Source organism: Plectropomus leopardus, chromosome 14 (assembly GCF_026936395.1).
Source record: "Plectropomus leopardus strain MGB_pleo_1.0 chromosome 14, ASM2693639v1, whole genome shotgun sequence".
Lineage (NCBI taxonomy): Eukaryota > Metazoa > Chordata > Actinopteri > Perciformes > Serranidae > Plectropomus > Plectropomus leopardus.
This window is the reverse complement of record NC_142189.1, coordinates 9,774,384-9,793,361: the sequence shown is the minus strand read 5'-3', so window position 1 is coordinate 9,793,361 and position 18,978 is coordinate 9,774,384. Positions and strand designations below refer to the sequence as shown.

The 18,978-nt window shown below is 39.0% G+C and overlaps 1 protein-coding gene across 1 annotated transcript in view; it reads right to left on the bottom strand.

Annotated features, from left to right (window-relative positions):
• stard9 (StAR-related lipid transfer (START) domain containing 9) overlaps positions 1-18,978 on the bottom strand; it is a 57,367-nt gene that overhangs the window by 22,294 nt on the left and 16,095 nt on the right. Inside the window, exons 4-17 of the mRNA XM_042500143.2 lie at positions 11,499-11,615; positions 10,499-10,531; positions 10,326-10,387; positions 9,171-9,283; positions 6,087-6,229; positions 5,857-5,924; positions 5,566-5,663; positions 5,191-5,406; positions 3,328-3,425; positions 3,160-3,237; positions 2,803-2,880; positions 1,712-1,891; positions 667-718; positions 186-311 (exon numbers count right to left, since the gene is read on the bottom strand). Coding sequence (XP_042356077.2) covers positions 186-311; positions 667-718; positions 1,712-1,891; positions 2,803-2,880; positions 3,160-3,237; positions 3,328-3,425; positions 5,191-5,406; positions 5,566-5,663; positions 5,857-5,924; positions 6,087-6,229; positions 9,171-9,283; positions 10,326-10,387; positions 10,499-10,531; positions 11,499-11,615 — 1,462 coding nt within the window. The remainder of the gene's footprint in view (positions 1-185; positions 312-666; positions 719-1,711; positions 1,892-2,802; positions 2,881-3,159; positions 3,238-3,327; positions 3,426-5,190; positions 5,407-5,565; positions 5,664-5,856; positions 5,925-6,086; positions 6,230-9,170; positions 9,284-10,325; positions 10,388-10,498; positions 10,532-11,498; positions 11,616-18,978) is intronic.

The following is an 18,978-nucleotide window of genomic DNA, read 5'->3' as shown; positions in this document are numbered from 1 at the left end:
TAATGTTTATTATCAGTCAAATAAAAGTAATATGAACGTTGCATGCCTGCACATCCACGAGGCTCTGATAAGATTTAAAAAAACATGCTGCAACTGTAATATCCAATCTGTGTCGCATGCACGTAACAAATCCAGATGGAAAAACACATTGTGAAAAAAGTGTTTTGTTGAGAACACGAGCCGACCTTGAGCCAGTCTGCAGGGCTCGGTGACCTCCCTGTCGTTGAGCAGGCAGATGCAGCCCGGCAGCGGCCTTAGTGTTACCACACCTCCGTGGTTTTCAATCTCACAGCTGGCACTGCCCTGCAGAACTACAAACAGAAAGCAGAAGAAACACAACACACATACTGATTGAGAGAGCTGTACCAACACAGATACTGTGCTGCTGAATATATTCAGAACTCAGTGCAGCATTTAATGAAAAGTTAACAGTCCATGTGAGGATATATAATGCATTTTATCTACTATAAATTCCATGTTTTATGCTGCGTGTTTTGGGTAAAGCTGCCAGTTTGCTGTATATCCACTCTGCAATAATGCATGGTTGAAAGATGTTTTGAGGATTTCCTCTTGTGTAATATACAACAGTTGAGAAAAAAAATCAGCCTGCAAAGGAATATTTGCAGCTCGAAGAGGAAACATGGAGACCCAATAAATAAATAATACCTATTTGTGGTTCTTCAAATTGTTCCTGAGGTCCAATGCGGGTAACTCCTTGCTGTAAGAAAAAAAGAGTTATATAAAAATGTATCCAAAATCTTCAAAAACAAAAACATCAAAGAAGCTATTGTGCATTCTGTGCTCAAAACACAAGCAATAGTACATATAATGACAATCATTTTACACAATGAACCAGCAAACTATTGTCCTTTCATTTCTAATCTGCCACTTAGCCAACAGAAAATATAACATTTGTTTACTTTGAAGTCTTATCTAACAGGATTAAAGGCTTTCTTATATGGTGTCAAGACCACATGTGCTCCCAGGTGGCCTCGGCTCTTCACATGCAGGAAACAGTGTAATTGTCAGGCCTGAGGGTACGCTTGTCATTGTCAGAATCAGGACAGCTTAGGCTCCCTTGAGTCCTAGCCTCAGAACTAAGAGCCTCTTATCCAACCGAGCTTTATGCAATGCAGAAGACACACACACACATGCAGAGATGGGAGCTCGACAGGACAGTTGGAGGGTAGAGTGAGAAGAAAAGACAGTAGAAACGCACCTTTTCTCAAGAGTTTTTGTAGCAGAACAGAGAGAAATAGTGGGAGGAGGAGGAGGAGGAGAGGGAAGAATCTAGCGGGGAAAAAAAGACTGTTTTAGCCAAGACAGCTGACAAATCAGGAACTTTGGAGTTGGAGAAATTGAGAAAAGTGGAGCAAACGCAAAGAATATCAGTTTGTGAGAGTTTGCATCATGTTGCTCAAGTGAGTGAAGTGATGTGTCTCTGGGGATGAAAAGAAACACACACAGAAAGACAAAGTACACGCCTCATACATCCAATACAACTAACATGCATAACACTATTAATATTAAAACTGAGTACTACACTGATATGAGCAATTTTAATAACTGACAATTTTTCTAACATTTACACCAAAAACACTGAACAAATTTCACACAGACTTCTTTAAGGGGAATAATCAAATAAAACCAAAAAATAACCACATTACTATCTGTGGGCACAACATGACTATTTGAGTTTTTGTCATCGTACCCTGAGGTGATAGAAGACGACCCCGGTGCTGAGAACATCTCCATCCAGAGTAACCAGGTGTGGCTGGAGGGAGTCGATGAGGAATCCGGCCTGGTCTCGGTTTATGTCCACGCTGTACTGCTCTAACAGCTCCTTTTTGTCTCTCCAGCTCTCCGACCAGTCCTTCGTCAGCTGCTCCACCTGAGGAGGAGATGTGGATAAAGACGTCGGAGGAAGTTAATCAAGAGAGGAGTTTGAAACCAGAGTGGAAAATATCTGTGGTCAGGGAGACAATGATGAACAGCTGCCATTAGTATTTCCACCACGAAAAATGATTACGATTATTTTCTATATTTAGCTGTGCTATATAGTATATTTGTAAATTTTAACAGATTAAATCCCAATGTTCTTGATTTTCTTATAAGAAGTTTCAGAGTAAGAAGCAAAACATACTACGTGTCAGTGTTTTATTAATAATGTGCTAATTCTTCCAAACAGGTATAGTGATATCCACAGCTGAGACTCTGCCATCCAAATACAACAGAGGTGAAAGAAATCTTGTTTATGGAGCTCAATACAGTCAAAAATTATATCTAAAAATTTAGCTGACTACAACCCTGGAATACTCAGTGCAGGGTAATGCATATATGGAAATACTTTATTAGGAATAACCCCTTAAGATGTACCATCTTGTTTACCATGGTGGGGACCTCAAAAAAATAATACAATGTAAACACAATTAGGCGTAACATTTAACAAAAAAAACAAAAGTAACAGGATAATTAAACAGTAACAAATATGAAAAAACAAGCAAATAGGCAGCAATGACATAAAAAAGACCACACAACAACAAAAACATTAGGTATCAAGTAATAATACATACAAAATAAGGAGATCATATCCTGCACAGAGCTTGAAATGAATCAGTCAGTTATAGATTGTAACATTAATGTAGCGTTAAGTAATAAAGTTATAAAACAGTTGTCATGTTGGGCACCAGACTTCTGATTATATGTTACTTCTTCAAAGTGAAATTTGTGTCAAAGTCATAATGTTTGATGTGTCAAGGACTACTGTATCTGTCAGGCAGATGTAACTGTGTCAGTCCATACCTTTAGTTCGTTCTGTAGCACGATGTCAGAAAGACTTCCATCCCTCTCATCGCTCAGAGATGGACTGGGATTACGCTGCTGTCAGTCAAGACGGTAAAAAAATCATCAGTCAAAATACAGTGCAAAAGGAAAATGTCACGTCACAATGCAATTCAGACTTTACCACCCAGGGGATTAAAAAATGTCACAAAGACATAAAGCACTGTATTAAGCCTTTGCTGCAATATCGTGTAATGTGGGAATCTCTTTTACTCGAAGCCTTACAGTACTAAGAGGGCTTTTTAAGGGGGGTAAAGCCCGCGGGGTGTATCCCTGGGAGAGTTAGCGCTATGCTCTAACGATAAAAGGTCACCATACCATTTCAAAGCTGAGCAGCATGCTCTTCAGCCTGTCAATCTCCTCTCTCAGTTCCCTGATCAGCCGAACGTTGGCATCCTGCACAGAAATCACAGCACACATTTATCCACTTACAAACGTTTACATCAAACATTAAACATTGGCAACGGACTCTAAACAGCCACTGACCTCATTAACCCGAGGCTTGTTGACAATATTTCTGGCATGGGCGGCGTAGCGCAGGGTACTGAGGGTCTCGTTGTAACTATTAGCGGAGGGCGAGACCGCTGCAAGACAAACACACACACAAATGAGCACTCGCATAAGAGAAGATAAGGTTTGTAAGAGAGAATTAAAGGACCATAACATTGGTTTTGCCAGTGTGGTCATATTAGTGCAAACCATTACAAAACCATACCAAACCATAATTTTTCTAAATTCAAATTTCAACCTTCCAGCCAGACATTATGGCCAAAATACAAGGAGCACTGATGCATCACATTAGCAGAGTGGAGTTGTGGGTTTTTTTTACCTGCTACTAGGGCTGCATCATATGCAAAAAAAAACAACATACTGACAGATTGCAATAAAGGTCACAATTTTAGTAGGAATGTCCACTTCTGCATTTCATTTTACTGAAAAAAAATATATAAAATGATGATGATGATGTGATTTTTGCTGGGATCTGTACCCAGTAAGCATGTTTGTCTTATGTCTGGAATATAATTTGTAGGCTGGCGTGTCTCTGCAGCAAAACAATTTAAAAAATAATAACAATTAAAAATGGTATGTTGTGACACATTTTACATTTATCAAAAAATTGTAGCTCCTGCAATTTGTATATTCACTTGGCTAAATTGCGATTTTGCTAAAAATTGGATTAGCTGTGCAGCCCTATCTACTACACAGGCTCCTATTGAGTTTTTCAAAGTGATAATTTAGTTGATTATGCAGGGTTTGGAGGCATAGGCTTTATTAAGTGTTACTGTATTAACTAACTGGACTATCTTTTCTCAGGATGCATGCTTGATTGATTTATTTTAATATGAAAATTAAAACCACACAAAGTTGCTCTGCTGTATGCGTTGCCTCTGGTATAATGAGATATTCATTTTAACCTTTTTTTTGAAGAGGTTGTTTTCATTTTTTACAGTTTGTTGATAGATTTGGAGAGTCGCAGTGTCACTAAAGAGAAAAAAAAACTGCCACATAATAAATAGAGATGAGTGTGATGCCTGCATGGGTGCACAGGTTTTCCATGGTCAGGTGTAGCAGCCTGAGTTGATTATAACAGACATGCTCTGCTGCAGGCGTGCGGTGGCAGACGTGTCGCACTGCTCCCGTGCTACATGTATTTTGGCCATTAGGATCATTTAGGCATGCAAAACAATAACTTTTCAACTTCTGATAAAGTGGGCATTTTGAAACAACATTCAGAAGCAACATTTGTGTTTAATCAAAGTTACGTCATCTTGCAGAAACTATGATGAAAAGGGGCTGTTTTGAAAAGCTAACACTGGTGAATTCAAGTGTTCCAGCGATTTGAGACTGGCTGGCATTTTAAAAAAGAAAAAAAAAGGAAAAAAGAAATTCACATCTTTATTTTCACAATTATTACTTGCTATTTTTTTAATCTTCCATGTTTGCCTTTAGGGTTTGATATTGATACAAAGCAGCTACCATTCAGGAACCTACTCTTTTTCAAATATTTTAGTGATTTTACACCACTATTATGGAAAATAAACAGTGATGTTTAGGAATAAAAAGGTGTCTGATTTGACAGACTAGGCACAAAAGAAATTACAAAAACATGAGCCAACCCTCACTTCTTCTGGTGCCCAACAGTCACATACCCATTCATTAACCCCTCCCACCCACACACCCGTATTCCTCCCACGCACTACAGAAAAAGGAAAAAAAAAAAGCTAATAGATTGTAAAGGCCAGAACAGGGCATTTTGTCAAGAAACCAACTCCAAACATTTGGTTAAAGCTAAATTTGCAATTCTCACAGCTATAATTTTTTCACGATGCTGACATCTGTTCCACCTACTTGCAATCATGATGGTCTTGGAGTTGCCGCCCAGGCTGTCTTTCAGCAGCCAGGTTAGGACTGAGTCTCTGTAGGGGATGAAGCAGTGCCTCCTCCCACCACCTCCTCCTCCTCCTCCAGACAGCGAGCTGCTGTGACTTCCCGCCGTGCTGCCGTCGCCCTCAGAGGCCATGCTGTTGATACTCTGACAGCTGCTGGACATCTGGGAGTTCTGGGCTGCGGAGGCAGTGGGAGGAAGAAGAACAAAGGTTGAAAGATTTATGGAGAGAGGGAAATACTGTGAAGATCGAGGAAATGTGGAAGGAAAAAGAGGAATTTTAAAGGCCTGTGCTATATTTAAATGCTTTCTTAGACATCGTCAAAATTGTCATTTACCAAGAGCAGATATGACGATGCCCAAGGTGACCAGCGACTTGTTGATGTTGGAGCCCTCTGTCAGTCTGTCCCTGCAGTAGTGGGGGTCTGCTCGCTCACTGTCAGACACAACACAAGACTCATGTTACTCACTCACAATGATTAAAGGCACAGTTATCAAATACAAATGCGGGAGTGAGAATTTAGAAAATTGAAGGGCAGAAGCAAATATCCACTAGGGGGCAGTTTAGTCAATGATTTTGACTCAAAACAGAAGTAAAAACACACAACAGAAGGAAATAACAGTTTCACCTCCCAGCCAAGTCAACCAGGTTAATCTTGCTGACAGTTTCTGAAGGAAGGTTATTTTCAAGGATTGCCTGTGGAGAAAAGATAAGAGTAATGAGGCTATAATCTGCAAATAATGACACATTACATCTTAAAATAGATTCTAGGAATATTAACTGCACAGGAGCAAATAAGAGGCAAAAGTTATTATGAGGTGTATTTTAGCTGATTGGAGGGCTGAGAGAGAGGATGACCTGTGTGTACTGGATGGTAAAGATTGCGTGGGATCTGCTGCTGGCGTCGTGGTTGTGGGTCGCTGCTGTGATTCTGTTGGCGATGCCTTCCTCCAAAAGGTCCATGGCCTGCTTGCAGTCTGAGACCACGTGCTGGGACAGGTCTGATTCAAGAGAAACAAGATACTGAGAAGTCTAAAGCAAATAAACCAAGAGTGGTCAAGTTTTACATCAATCTCAAAATGTTAATTAATTCACTGCCACAGTAGGAAATTATTCATGTGAACCTTGTGAGAGTACTTTTTTTGTGTCAAGATGCACATTATACAGCAGTTGAGAAATAATGTTTCATATGCAGTTTTATAAAATCTTTTTTACTTTAATGAAGCTCAAAGATACCAGAGGATAAAGGTTTCACAGTTTAAGGTTATGGTTATGAATAGTTGCCATAGAAATAAGACTATACTAGTAAAATGAGTAAATACATGTATATATTTTTTTTATTTATTTAACCATTTTGGTCCCACTGAACTTAAGCCTAAGCTCTTTTTCTGGGGAGGCCTGGCCAAGATAATCAGCAGTGAAAACACAAAGTTGCAGACAGAAACATAAAGAGAGACAAAATACATTCATAAGCAGTCAAAATTGCAATAAAAGAAAACTATCTATGGGGTAGCCTCTAGCTCACCTGCTAGAGTGGGTGGCCCTAATGCTGAGGCCTTTGCAGCGGCCCAGGTTTGATTCCAGCCTGTGGCCCTTTGCTACGTGTCAATCCCCCTCTCTCTCCCACATTTCCTGTCATGCTACAGCTGTCCTATCAATAAAGGGCAAACTTCCCAAAAAATAATCTTTAAAAAAAAAGAGAACTAGCTATGAGTCATAGGAAAACTTTCTGGGAGTCAGTTGTACATGGAAGGTTTAAACATCGACATCCTGTAGAGTATGCTTCCAAGTCTTTCATTTTGGATTTAAAAACAATCAATGACCCCACCTCCTTGAGTTTCAAGTAATTCTGTAACTAATTCCAGGTTGAATGTGCATAATATTTTTAGAATAGAATATTAATAAAGTGTTTGGCACAGAGAGCATGGAAAGGTCCTGAGAATGCAATAATACTGTCTGGTGCTTTTCTGTGTGATAAAAACACAAAGGTAATGTAGGAGCACAACCTATGTGTGTATATAATATTTGACACTTTTTGTGGACATTTTGTAAAGGGACTGCTCTCAAAAAACATAAAACTGACAGTGACTTGAAGTACATCTCTTTGATGACTGCTGGTCTGGTTTCAGGAGTTACATGGGAAATATTTCTCAGTCTGTTGTGGGTTGACAGTGAGAAAGTCTGACGTACTTGAAACAAGGTGTAGTTACAAATGCTTTACTTATGGCCCTTGTCAGGAGGTAAGGGTGGGTGGGACTGGTCTTGTGGGATTATTATTTTATTTTTATTCTACTATATGATGGTTTTCCTTCTGTAGACTTCATTTTGTGTGATAAAATTCAACAAATAAACCCTTTAATGAAATTGAGTGACTTAACACTGATGACATTTCAGCAAATGTGAAAAAGACAAAGGAGTTAAAACCCAGAGAGACAGAAATGTGAATAAGACACAAACAGGAAACATGGCTCATCAATGAATGCTCACGCTTGATAAGTAATATTTTCCCACAGCATTTAGTAACAAAAAAAAAAATCTAACCATGCTCTGCTTCCAGGCGTGAATCACATGAGTTTAAGTGACTGTTAAGCAGATGCACACACAGATTACGACAGAGCCACGTGCTGCTTTAACATGTGGTTACTTACTCTTTGTTTTAATAAGAACATCAAAAACAAATATCTGACATTTTTTTCAACAGAATAAGAGTGACAGTAAAACACTGTTTGATGGACACGTGTTGATGGAAAAGTAGTAAAAGCTGTGAGCCATAAATGTGTTTAGTGTGTGTGTGTTTGCTGCATGTGTGTGTGTGGTGAAGTTTTCTCCTTGGAACCACAAGGAAATGACTTCACTTCCTCTGGTCAACTGGGATTTCTCTTGATACTGACAATGACTGGATGTGGGCCTTTAAACACAGAGACGCAGGGGGATAAGAGGGAGAGAAGGAAAGAGGAAGAGAAAAAGAGAGAGATAAAGTAAGAAGAGCTAAAAGAGGAGTCTGGATTAGAGCCAGCTTGGACGATTCTGGACCGGATCAAAAACTTTACAACGGAGGAAAATTCCATCCCTGACCACAAACCACACCGACTTCTAAACTAAACTTACAAGACATGAACATTACTCAAAGTCTACGTCCATAATTTCACGAAATGACGTGTCTGAGTGCGTTTGAGAAAAGAAGACTTAACCTTCGGTGTCCACTCTCATCTTCAAACTGTTTCAGACGGATTCTTTTACTACATGATCACTGCCGAGTGTTTGTTTACATTTTACAAACAGACGATGGACACTTCTAAGAGCACATAGCCTGTGAAAGCACCGAAGACCATAAAATTTAAATATGCAATGTCCTAGGTCGCTACGAGATTATTCTAAATAACATTTGCGCAGATTTGTTATCTTATTTCAGTCTGGTGTCATTTAATTCCTAATGAAAATCTGCAGCCTCTGAACCTCCGGTTAAGCATTTAATCAGTAATACAGACAGAAAAAGTTGAAAAGCTGAAATTATCTGTAGATTTTTGAGCTCAACAGTTTGTGCAATTACACACTGTTTCAATATTTAATTTAAATTATGATTTGTTTAATTTTTTATTTGCTTTGTGCTTTTAGGAAAGGTTTTTAAACTCTTAGCTCTCTACCTTTCCTGCCTTTCCTTTTTATAGGTAGGTGTATGTATATGTATATGTGTTTGTGTATATATTAGGATTGCATCCATATATTTCTTACCTCTTTCAAAAATTAAATAATAAATAAAACATCACATAGTTTTAGATGCAAGATGCAAGAGTTGAGAAGCAGTATCTTATGTATGCTATTCTGGCTGAAAAAAGTAAGAACGCCTTTAAACTTTAAACTGAGGTTAGTCCTTTGAAGTACAGTATGTTTTTGCTGTCTAGCACTCTACAAAGTATAGATGCAGGTTCCTCGAACACTCACCTTGTACATATGGTCCTTTCTCAGGATGTTCTCGAACTCTCAGGGAGGCTCTCTTCTTCTGCTCTCCTCCTCTCAGCAGGTCTCGTACACGCTCGTTATAGATCTCCAGGAAGCTGCAGGGACAGAGAGATGACATGAAGACACACACTTAATAATGTCAGGAGAATTCATTTAATATCCATTTTATCCATGCTATCACTAAAATTTGTCCCACAGGCCTACAAACAGTCCCATTACACATCATGGACGTCCACATAGCCTTTCTCTTTGGCAGAAAACTGGTGGCAGGGTTCTGAGGAGCATTTCATCCAAGCTTACAACATGTACAGTGATTAAAGCACAGGACTCACCATCCAGACGCTTTGCTCTCCATAAATGTGCTTTTCTGTCTTTGTTGTCATAGTTCCTGACTGACATATCATAGGCCTTGAGCTCGGGATAAACATTAGCTAAAGGAGTGGCAGCAACAACAGCAGCACCTTTCTGAAAAGTTTCCGAAATAAGATGTTGGGTGCAGCGCCTTTGTCTAGGTAGCCCAGTTGACCACATAAATTGAAAAAAGTCGCTGGTGATAAATAAAAATAATAAAACACGATGTGGACATAGGTCCTATGCGAGTTGTTTTGTAAGTTAATCATCTGCATTTTCCAAAACATGTCTGAAACAATCTTTAAGTTCACCTTTCTAGCATTTTGCTGTTATTAGAAAGTTGACAATACAGAGAGACAAAGGAGGGGGGTGGGATAATACAATGGATCGTGGCTTTATGTGAACCAGGTCGTAGTCATGGTTACACGGTTTGCATTTTAGACCACTGGTCCAATCATCGACCAGAAACACAGACTATACTCTGAAAATGATCTTTGAATCGTAAAAACAAATAGTTTTTCCTTGGGAATGAAAATCAGGGAGAACCTAGAAAGCATAATATCCTTTTTGTCAAAGTAGCATTGCCTTCAAGAAGCTGTTGAAGTTGACGATGCTTCTAACACAGACAAGAAAATCCACTTTTTGATATGCACTCTTTTGCCTGCAGCTCTGCAGGATAATTGTCCTGTAAGTACCCATCTAATTTGAATGTCAACATCAGCAAACCAGTTAAAATTGCAGTGATAAAAAGGACAGACACAGAGTCAGACATCTGTAATAAAGTACCTGATCTCCACTCTGCTTGAGTTTTGCCCATCAGGAAAAGTGTCTTCAGACCTAAAGAGACCCTGCAAGGAAAGAAGAAATGCAATTTACTTCACACGCTAAAACACTGGATACTAAAGTAGCTGAATTATCAGTGCACTCACTATACTGAAATGAACAACCCACTGACGTACCTGACAGATCCGAGGGGTCAAGCCAATGGAGTCCTGACATCACACAGAAGAAAACAACACAGAGCGCACAGAAAATTATTTTGACAGTTGCCATCAGGGTTTTCATTATCCAGGTAAATCTGTTAAAGTTTGACATATTTAAGTCTCCGATCATAATAACTGCTGCATGCAACATGAGCAAGCTTCAGCCACAAAAAAATCACAAAATCCGTGTTAGTGCATTGTTTGTGAGCAATGCAACATGGCCACTTTTTTCAGGATTTTCAAAACCACCTTGAAAAGAGAGCTAAAAGCTGCTCAGCTCTGTAGTCACTGACCCTGAACTCATAACTTGTTTTTAACTGGACAAGCATTCACTTGTGATGCGCTACTGTGTGAAGTTTTTTATTCTGTTTTGTAAGTGATGTGCTTTTTGTCAAGTTTTATGTTGTATTGTTTGTCTTGTGTCTTTTTCTTTGTGTCACTTTTTGTACTATTTTGTTTGCTTTGTGTGCGTCTTTAATTTTTCTTCATTGTCTGACTCCTTGTCATGTCATTGTGCTGTGTCTTTGTCATGACCTGCTGCGGGACTGCAGATGCAAATATATAATGTGGTACAGTGCATCAAATGGTAATGTTTATGTTTTAAATTGTTCATGGTCCCTTTTAAATAAAATAAATAAGTAGAACTTTTTTTGGGCACCCATTTTTTAAATTCTGTTTACTCGCTTTGAAAGATAAAATAATATAAACAGATATTATTTGACATGACTTTCTTACTTTTGTCTGGGATATTGAAATCTTCCAGGACACAGACTGGCACAAATTTTATCAACACAACCCTGGTTGCCATGTTAAATTGGGTCAGAAAAAGATGATTTTCTGAGCAGACTGTTTGTTCATTTGCAGTGCAGCATGGTTTGGGTTTAAACTTTGTGTAACAGTTGTATTGCCTCAAAGTTCAAATCTGGCTAGTGAGCATGTATATAATGCCATGCAGTGATTCCAGTGTCCTCCTCACCGGTGTCCCCATCATGGTGTACGTCTTTCCAGATCCAGTTTGGCCGTAAGCAAACAGACACACATTGTAGCCCTCGGAGGCTCCGGACAGCACCGACACACCCAGATCCTGGAACACCTGAAACACATGAACACACACACACCCTAAATCACAAATACACAAAGAAAGCCTGACTAAGATTTCTATAAATAACTAGGCGGAGTCAGAGATGTTTAGATAATTGAGAGAGGTGCTGATTCAGGATGAAATTCAGTTCAAATACACATGTAAACGTTGGAAGTCTCTGCCTGTAAACACATCTGAAAGCACATTTTAATAAAAACGTAGGTGCTCTCATGGGCTGATGAGGTGTTTACAGTGTAAGTCGACGTCCTTGATCTTAATCGCATTGTGTTTTTGCACGAGTGTAGATTTACACCAAGGTTCTACGATCACAATGCTGTGGCAGCGGTCCAGTGGCAGGGAGGTAATGTTGCTTCCTGCTGAGGTGTTTGGGTAAGGAGCAGGGAGGTCAGCTAATACTCTGGGTAAACAACTCTGCAGAATGTGTATGCGAGAGAATCAAATGTGAAGGCAAAAAGACTTCGAAAAATGACTGGGGTCAAGAAAATAAACCCTCGCCTAAAAGCACGGCGAGATGGGGGGATCCGGGAGAGTCCCACTCAAAACAATCAACTGAGGCCTTTTGTTTTCCTTCTCTCTGTGTCTACATCTGAGAGCTGGAGTCTGGAGATTATTAGCACAACTCCAAATCACAGCCACTTATTTTTATATTCGGAGTGTAACTATTAGAAAACACATGCTGGACAGTATACAGGGTTCCAGCAGCTTAAGGTAAATTAGATTTAAGACTTTTTTAATGCCACTTGGAATTAAGTTTGAGACCAATTTTCTATTAACCAAAATTGAACAAGGACAATTTTATTTTGCCCAAATGTTTATTGTAACAAAAACATTACTTATTTGTCCACCTTTTGCCACAAACAGGCTCATATTGTTAATAAAAGTGTCCGACAACACACAGAAAAATACGTTTTTATAAGGTTTTTCTTCACCTTTCGCTGGTCTGCTTGTTATTGCTACCGAGTCTCGCTCCAGGAGAAATTTCACTCCGAAAGCTCATGAAATCTCACGTGCTTAAGACGCAAAAACATGCTCTTTCTCTAGCATTATGTTGGTTAAAATGTTGGTGATATTCTTATTTAAACAAACACAATCAAATGCATGTAAACACGTGGAAAATATTGCATGATATTATCATATGCAGTTTAGCCAAGATCATTAAATTGCATGGTCTTTTAATACTGCATGCCTACAATGAAAGATTAAGATATACTGGAATATACAATCAGTTGTCTGTTTGTTACATGTGCCTAGCTGATGCATCAGTCTTGATATAAATCCCACCTACATGAAGGTTGTAATGTTCCCTTTTTGTTGAAACTTTTATAACAGAGGTGTTGATTCAACTCTGTGATCATTTTGGAGGCTGCAGTTTGGGGTGTTGTTGATAAATCACTTCAGCTCTACACTTGGCACCAGCATTAAACAGCGTACCATGTCTTAAAACCACCTACACTGGTTGGCAAAACCGGTGTCTGGGGAAAATTTTTTTAAAAAATGAACCTAATTCACTTTCAAAGCTGACAAACAGCCAACCGGGATATTGAGTTCCTTGTGTATTAGTGGTGGCAAACCTATTTTTCCATGGCATCACAGCATCTGCAGAGACTTATCTTCATATAGATGTCAGTCAAATGAATTTGCATTATGATAAGAACTGACAGTTAATGAAACACTTTGCTGCACACGACACATTGTGAATGCTGCGCAACGAATGTGTTTTTCTTAACTCTTTAGGGCCTGCTTTAATATTACACATCCATATAGCTCTGCGCACAAAATGTGCTTTTAAAAATCAAGTTTCAAAAAATATAATAGATTGGGCTTATTTTCTACTTTCACTGAGTTAATTTTTCAACCAACATCAGTCCTAATCATAAATAACAAATATTCATTAATTCCTGGCATTTAAAGGGTTAACATTTTTTAACCCTTTAAATGCCAGGAAGTTGTCACTATGCCACTATATTTTGAGAGGGAAAAAAAAAAAGTTTAATTAATTTCAATATACTGCATGTCAAGTAATTTTTTTTATTATCACAGTCTGGGATATGTCAATGATTAGCAGCAACATTGATTGTGACAGTGCACCTAGTGTAAATAGCATGTATTTTTTCCATATGCCAAATATGTTAAAAACAATATAATCAGGTGGAAAATAGTAAAAAAAATTACAAATTCCACGCCCAAAAGCCAAGAATGACACTCAGAAATAATACAATGCATGTTTTTCTTGCTTTCATGGTTTTGGGATCAAAACTTGTGAATGGGTTTCAGTAGTGCATTCTTTGCACTTAACAGTATGAATGTAACATTTTTGTTCACACTGTGTTTTTTAGACTTATCGTAGGAGCTGAGCTATAAATTCCAAGGTAAAACAAAAATACCCAATCTTGCCAAAATGTATGCGATATGCATGAACACAGTTGATATTACCAAAAAATGTAGAATGAAAAGCATGTAAAATTTACCATACAGTCCCTAACGGCTAATATTATTTTTTACGCATCACTGATAGTACTTTCCCTGTTTGCATGTGTTATCTTTCCTTTGTTTATTTCTGATAACCAAAATATAAAAAACTTCATCATTAAAGGTTCCTGAGGACATGTGGCCATATCAGCAATCCAAAAGCTCAGTGCAAAGCCAGCACATGCTTTGGGGGGAAGCAACCGGATCTGAACCAGACCTGAGACACAGCACATTCCCCCCCCTCGAACCATAACACACCTTGGGGTTCAGTGAGGGGTCCCCTCCCCTGGCCCCCGCGCTCAGGCCTGGACTACAGATACTGCTGGGTAAGAACACAGACGAGAGGGGAGGAATGCTCTCAAAGCCACCACGACCTCCACGGATCAAACACAGGAATCATTTCACCATACCTCCCGTGTGTGTGACGACCAACCACTGTCAGGAGAGGCGAGAACCTGGAGCTCAGCCTGTGTATACTCTGGGCTTACAAAGCGGTGGGAATAGGTTTAGGTTGGATGTGGTTGAAAGCTCTTGTGAAAGGCCCCCGGCCTTGTAAAAGCACCCTGAAAGGGATTCAATGGTCATCTGGTTGTTCTTAAAAGTGTGTGAATCTGTGTGTGTTAATATTCAACAGTCTCGAGATTTCTGTGAGAAAAGGGAAATGTTAAACACGGTCACAGTGAAGAGACCAATTTCTTATCTCACAACTGATAAAGCAAAAACCGTTGAATAAACCAACACCCAAGGTTCGGACAGACTTTTGAGAAAAATGTAAACCATCTGTTACAAAATGTTTAGCAGCACTCGTGGAATTTAGAAAACATAATAGTTTAGAGTTTAACATTAATGGGTTTTTTGTCTTGTTTTTTTAACTTGTTGAGTCAGACAAGTGGGCAATCAATAATCAATTTGAATAATTTGAACATGTCCCTTTACAAATCCTTTTATTAACAGTTATCAAGTAACAACAAAGACTAAAATTATTGTTGAGTTTTTAATTAGTTTGCTTTCAAAAGACAGGGAGTATGCAGTTGAAACACCAGTTTCTCAATTTCAGGGTGATAACTATTATATTAATTATTGATTAATCTGCAGATGTCTTATTTTATCAATCCATTTGTCTTTAAAATGCCAAAGAATAACAGAAAACGCCTGCAACAAGTTTCAAGAGCCCAAGGTGACATCTTCAAATATTTAGCTTTTTCCAACTGACAATCCATATCCATTTTACAATATAAAAGCTGAAACCATTTGTTTTTGTGGCAGTTTTCCTTAAAAAAGAAAAAGAATCAATTATCATTCTGTTGACTCTGTTACATAGTAATTTAAATATTGAATACACTTACAGACTATAAAACTACAACTACATTACCCTGCTTTTTACCGAAATGCAAAGTCAACTAACTTTTCTGATAATAGCTGAAAACAAAAGAAAATTGACAAGATGTTCAATAATAGCTTAAGCATTTAAATCATAACAGCTTACAGTCTTCGCTCTATATTAAAGAGGAACTACAATGATGAATCAATGAAGAAATAACAGTTGGCTGTAACCCTAAACCCTACAAACACATTTTTCATTTTAAAGTATCACTCTGTAGCCGTGCCAACCATCTGGACACAACAGCCACGTGTAACTAGTAAAAAAGCTGCCACAACGGCTGTGTTACTCAGTGACCTTATAAATCACCAACAGGCACCATGGTAAAGACGTCTAACACATCATCATTCCTATGTATGGAATTCAGTTTAACACTTTTAGCACCAACTAGGGCTGCAGCTAACGGTTACTTTCATTATGGAATAATTTGCAGATTATTTCAATGATTACAATAAAAGAAAGAAAAAAAAAAGAAATAGTGGAAAATGCCCTTTACGCCCATTATGATTGTTTGCTTTATCAGACCAACCATTTTAAAAAAATAAAGATATTTAATTTGCTACTACACTTAACGTAGAAAAGCACAAAATCCTTGCATTTCAGGACATAGAATCAGTGAATGTTTCAACTTTGTTAAAAACTGAAGAAATTAATCGAGCATCAAATAACTTGCCAATGAATTTTGTTCCAACCAACCGATGGATTAATAGACTGTTTCAACTCTAAGCCTATGTAACTTTTTTTCCCGCAAAAGTTTATGACAGATATTTAATCAACATACTGCACATAAATCCTGAATTTAGGCCAACAAAGTTTAGTCTGTCTAAATTTGGCTTCATGTTAAGAAGAAAATTGAAACTGTGATGGCTTTAAGTGACTGTTGCACAATACACAGTGATGTGACGTCGTGTGCAGCCCCCTGGAGTCCAGACCACCAAGTGTTGCCCCCTGCTTCTTGGCTGAATGGAGGCTTAAACATGAAGACAAAAAGCAGTGCCGCCCCTGTCTTGTCCTCATCCCACTATTCAAAAACAGCCACAGACACCCTCTCCTCCCTCAAACACAGACAATCAATACAGCTCTTGTTAAAGTTGACCCTTTTAAATTCACTCTATGGGGGCTGCGACAAGGCTGAGGGTCCCTCCAGGCTTTGCACAAAGAGCAGGAACTTCACTTCAACTGTCTCTGAACTTGACTCTCTTTTCTCTCTGTACACCATGCCTTTTGTTTTCGGTTTCTACCTATTTTGTTTTCATCACAAGTTGGAAAAATACTTTAAATGACCTCTCAACAAAGCCACAAGGAGAAAGCATAAACTTATTTCAACCTCCTGAGAGAATTAAAGCTGCGCTTGTGAGTTCGTCTAGACAGGTTGTGTCAGGCTACATTAAAACAATCCTGTTGTTTGTCATCTCTGTCACACCAAATTATATCAGTAGATTGTAATTTGTGCCATCGTGCTCTGGCTGCTTAACATAATGGCCCCCTGCCACAACCTACTTTCACAGTTTCCCGCAGCACTGGGAGGTATTTTTGGACGAACAAAGCAGTTGAGGTAAGAGACAGGTTGCATTGTGGGAATAGAAATGTACTCCAGGATCAAATGAAGCAGGAGAAAAACAGCCTGGAGATTAATTGACTGGGCCACAGCTATAGTGAGCGTGCAGGCTGGTCGCTCGCCTCACAAAACACACAGGGGACAGACTAAACACCTCCATTAACAGGAAGGAGGTTGTCATCAGCGTGCTGCTGCACGTGTGTGTGTATGTGCATGTTATGCTACTTAGAGGAAACTGCATCCACAACAAGGACAAAAGCCTCAGTTTGTTTCCCTCTCAGAAAAAAATGTACAAACAATCTAACAATGAAAGAGGAAAAGCAGAATATAGATTTTATTCTTGAACAGGAAATGCAGGTTGCAAGTTCATCCGGTCAAAACAGAGAGTGAGGAAGGAAGAATAAAACAAGGCTATGGAGTTAGAAAAAGGGGCCAGATCCACCAGAGAAAAAATATGAGTGTCTGCTTTGAGTAAGATGCATGACGTATACTTTGGTGTGCACATTGAATTACTGCTATAATTCAAAACATGGCCGATAACGCACAAGTCATCCACCTTCTCCCATCTTTGCCTCTTTCAAACTATACTATAACCAAGTTGGGATGTCCCCATCAAGTTTTTCTGTCCCCTGTCTGAGTCGTTGAGTATCGAGGTGCCCCGTAGCTCACCTGGTAGAGTGGGCGCCCCATGTAAAAAGGCTATTTCCTTGCCCTAGGTGCCCCAGGTTCAAGTCCAATCCCAGCCCTTTGTTGCACGTCATTCCATCACTCTCCCTCCTTTCACTCCTGTGCTATACTATCAAATAAAGAAGAAATGCCTGAAACTGATCATCTACCTCTACTGAGTCCTGATAAGATACCTAAATTTTCCAAGATAATGCAGCCATTTTATTCCATATCACAGTCAGGTGCTATATCTATATCTTTTCATTTCATTTTTTATCATCCAAAAGTGCAGCAATGCATTAATGGAGATATTTGACTGTACAATAGCTTTATCTGCAAAAACCACTATCACCAAATAAAATGCATTGCTGGACACAAGCTAAGATACAACCTTCAAGCAATGCAATGCCATGTTAAAGGAGAATTGCTTAGTGTACACACACATTTAAATTAATACCCCCATATGATATACATGAGGGCCATTTTAAATAAAGCTATGACATACAGAGAGATGTTATCTGGTAAAACTTATTTTGGCAGCAGATCTCAAAAGGAAAGTTGAAATGTCATGTGTGTGTCTAGCTAAGTTGAACCAGACTTCTCTGAGGAAAATGAGGTCTCCTGAAAAACAAGACACCAGCTGGCTTTCATGCCAGAGATCTACAATATGATGAAAAAAAAACAGTTCCATGGTGGTTTTGAAACACTTTTTTACCCCAAAGTGGCAGCCTAGTTGGTGGCCTGGTAACGCAGAGAAAAAAGTGGAGGAAGGCAGTGAAGTGGGTGAGAAATGTTTTGAAAGAATGTCAATTGTGAAAAAGAAGGACAGCATGATAAAGACAGGCTGACAAGAGTGAGAAAGTAATGGTGTAATGCTTCTGTAATGAGTTAGGCCCTGTAATCACTGGCTGTGGATAATGCCAATTGCTGGTCTGGTTTCATGTGGGCTGCTCTACACTAAACCCTGGAGAAGTATTTATGTGCAGTGTGCATGTGTAAGTGTGTGTGTAATGTGTGTGAGATGTTGTCAAGGGAGATGGCAAAGGGCCAAACAAGCGGAGTAAAGCACTTCGCCACATTTAAAAACTTCAGCTTCTCATTGCGTCTGCCAGGTTTGATGCAACCAAGAGGACTGAGATTAATTTTCCCTCCACAACCGCTCTCACTGGGAGGACGCCTCTGAGAGCAAAGACTTGAGACTGCAAGCGAAAAAATAAGTGCAAACAGAGATGCAACTGTCTCTCGAAGAGTTAAACAGAACTCCGATCAGCTCCTGTCCT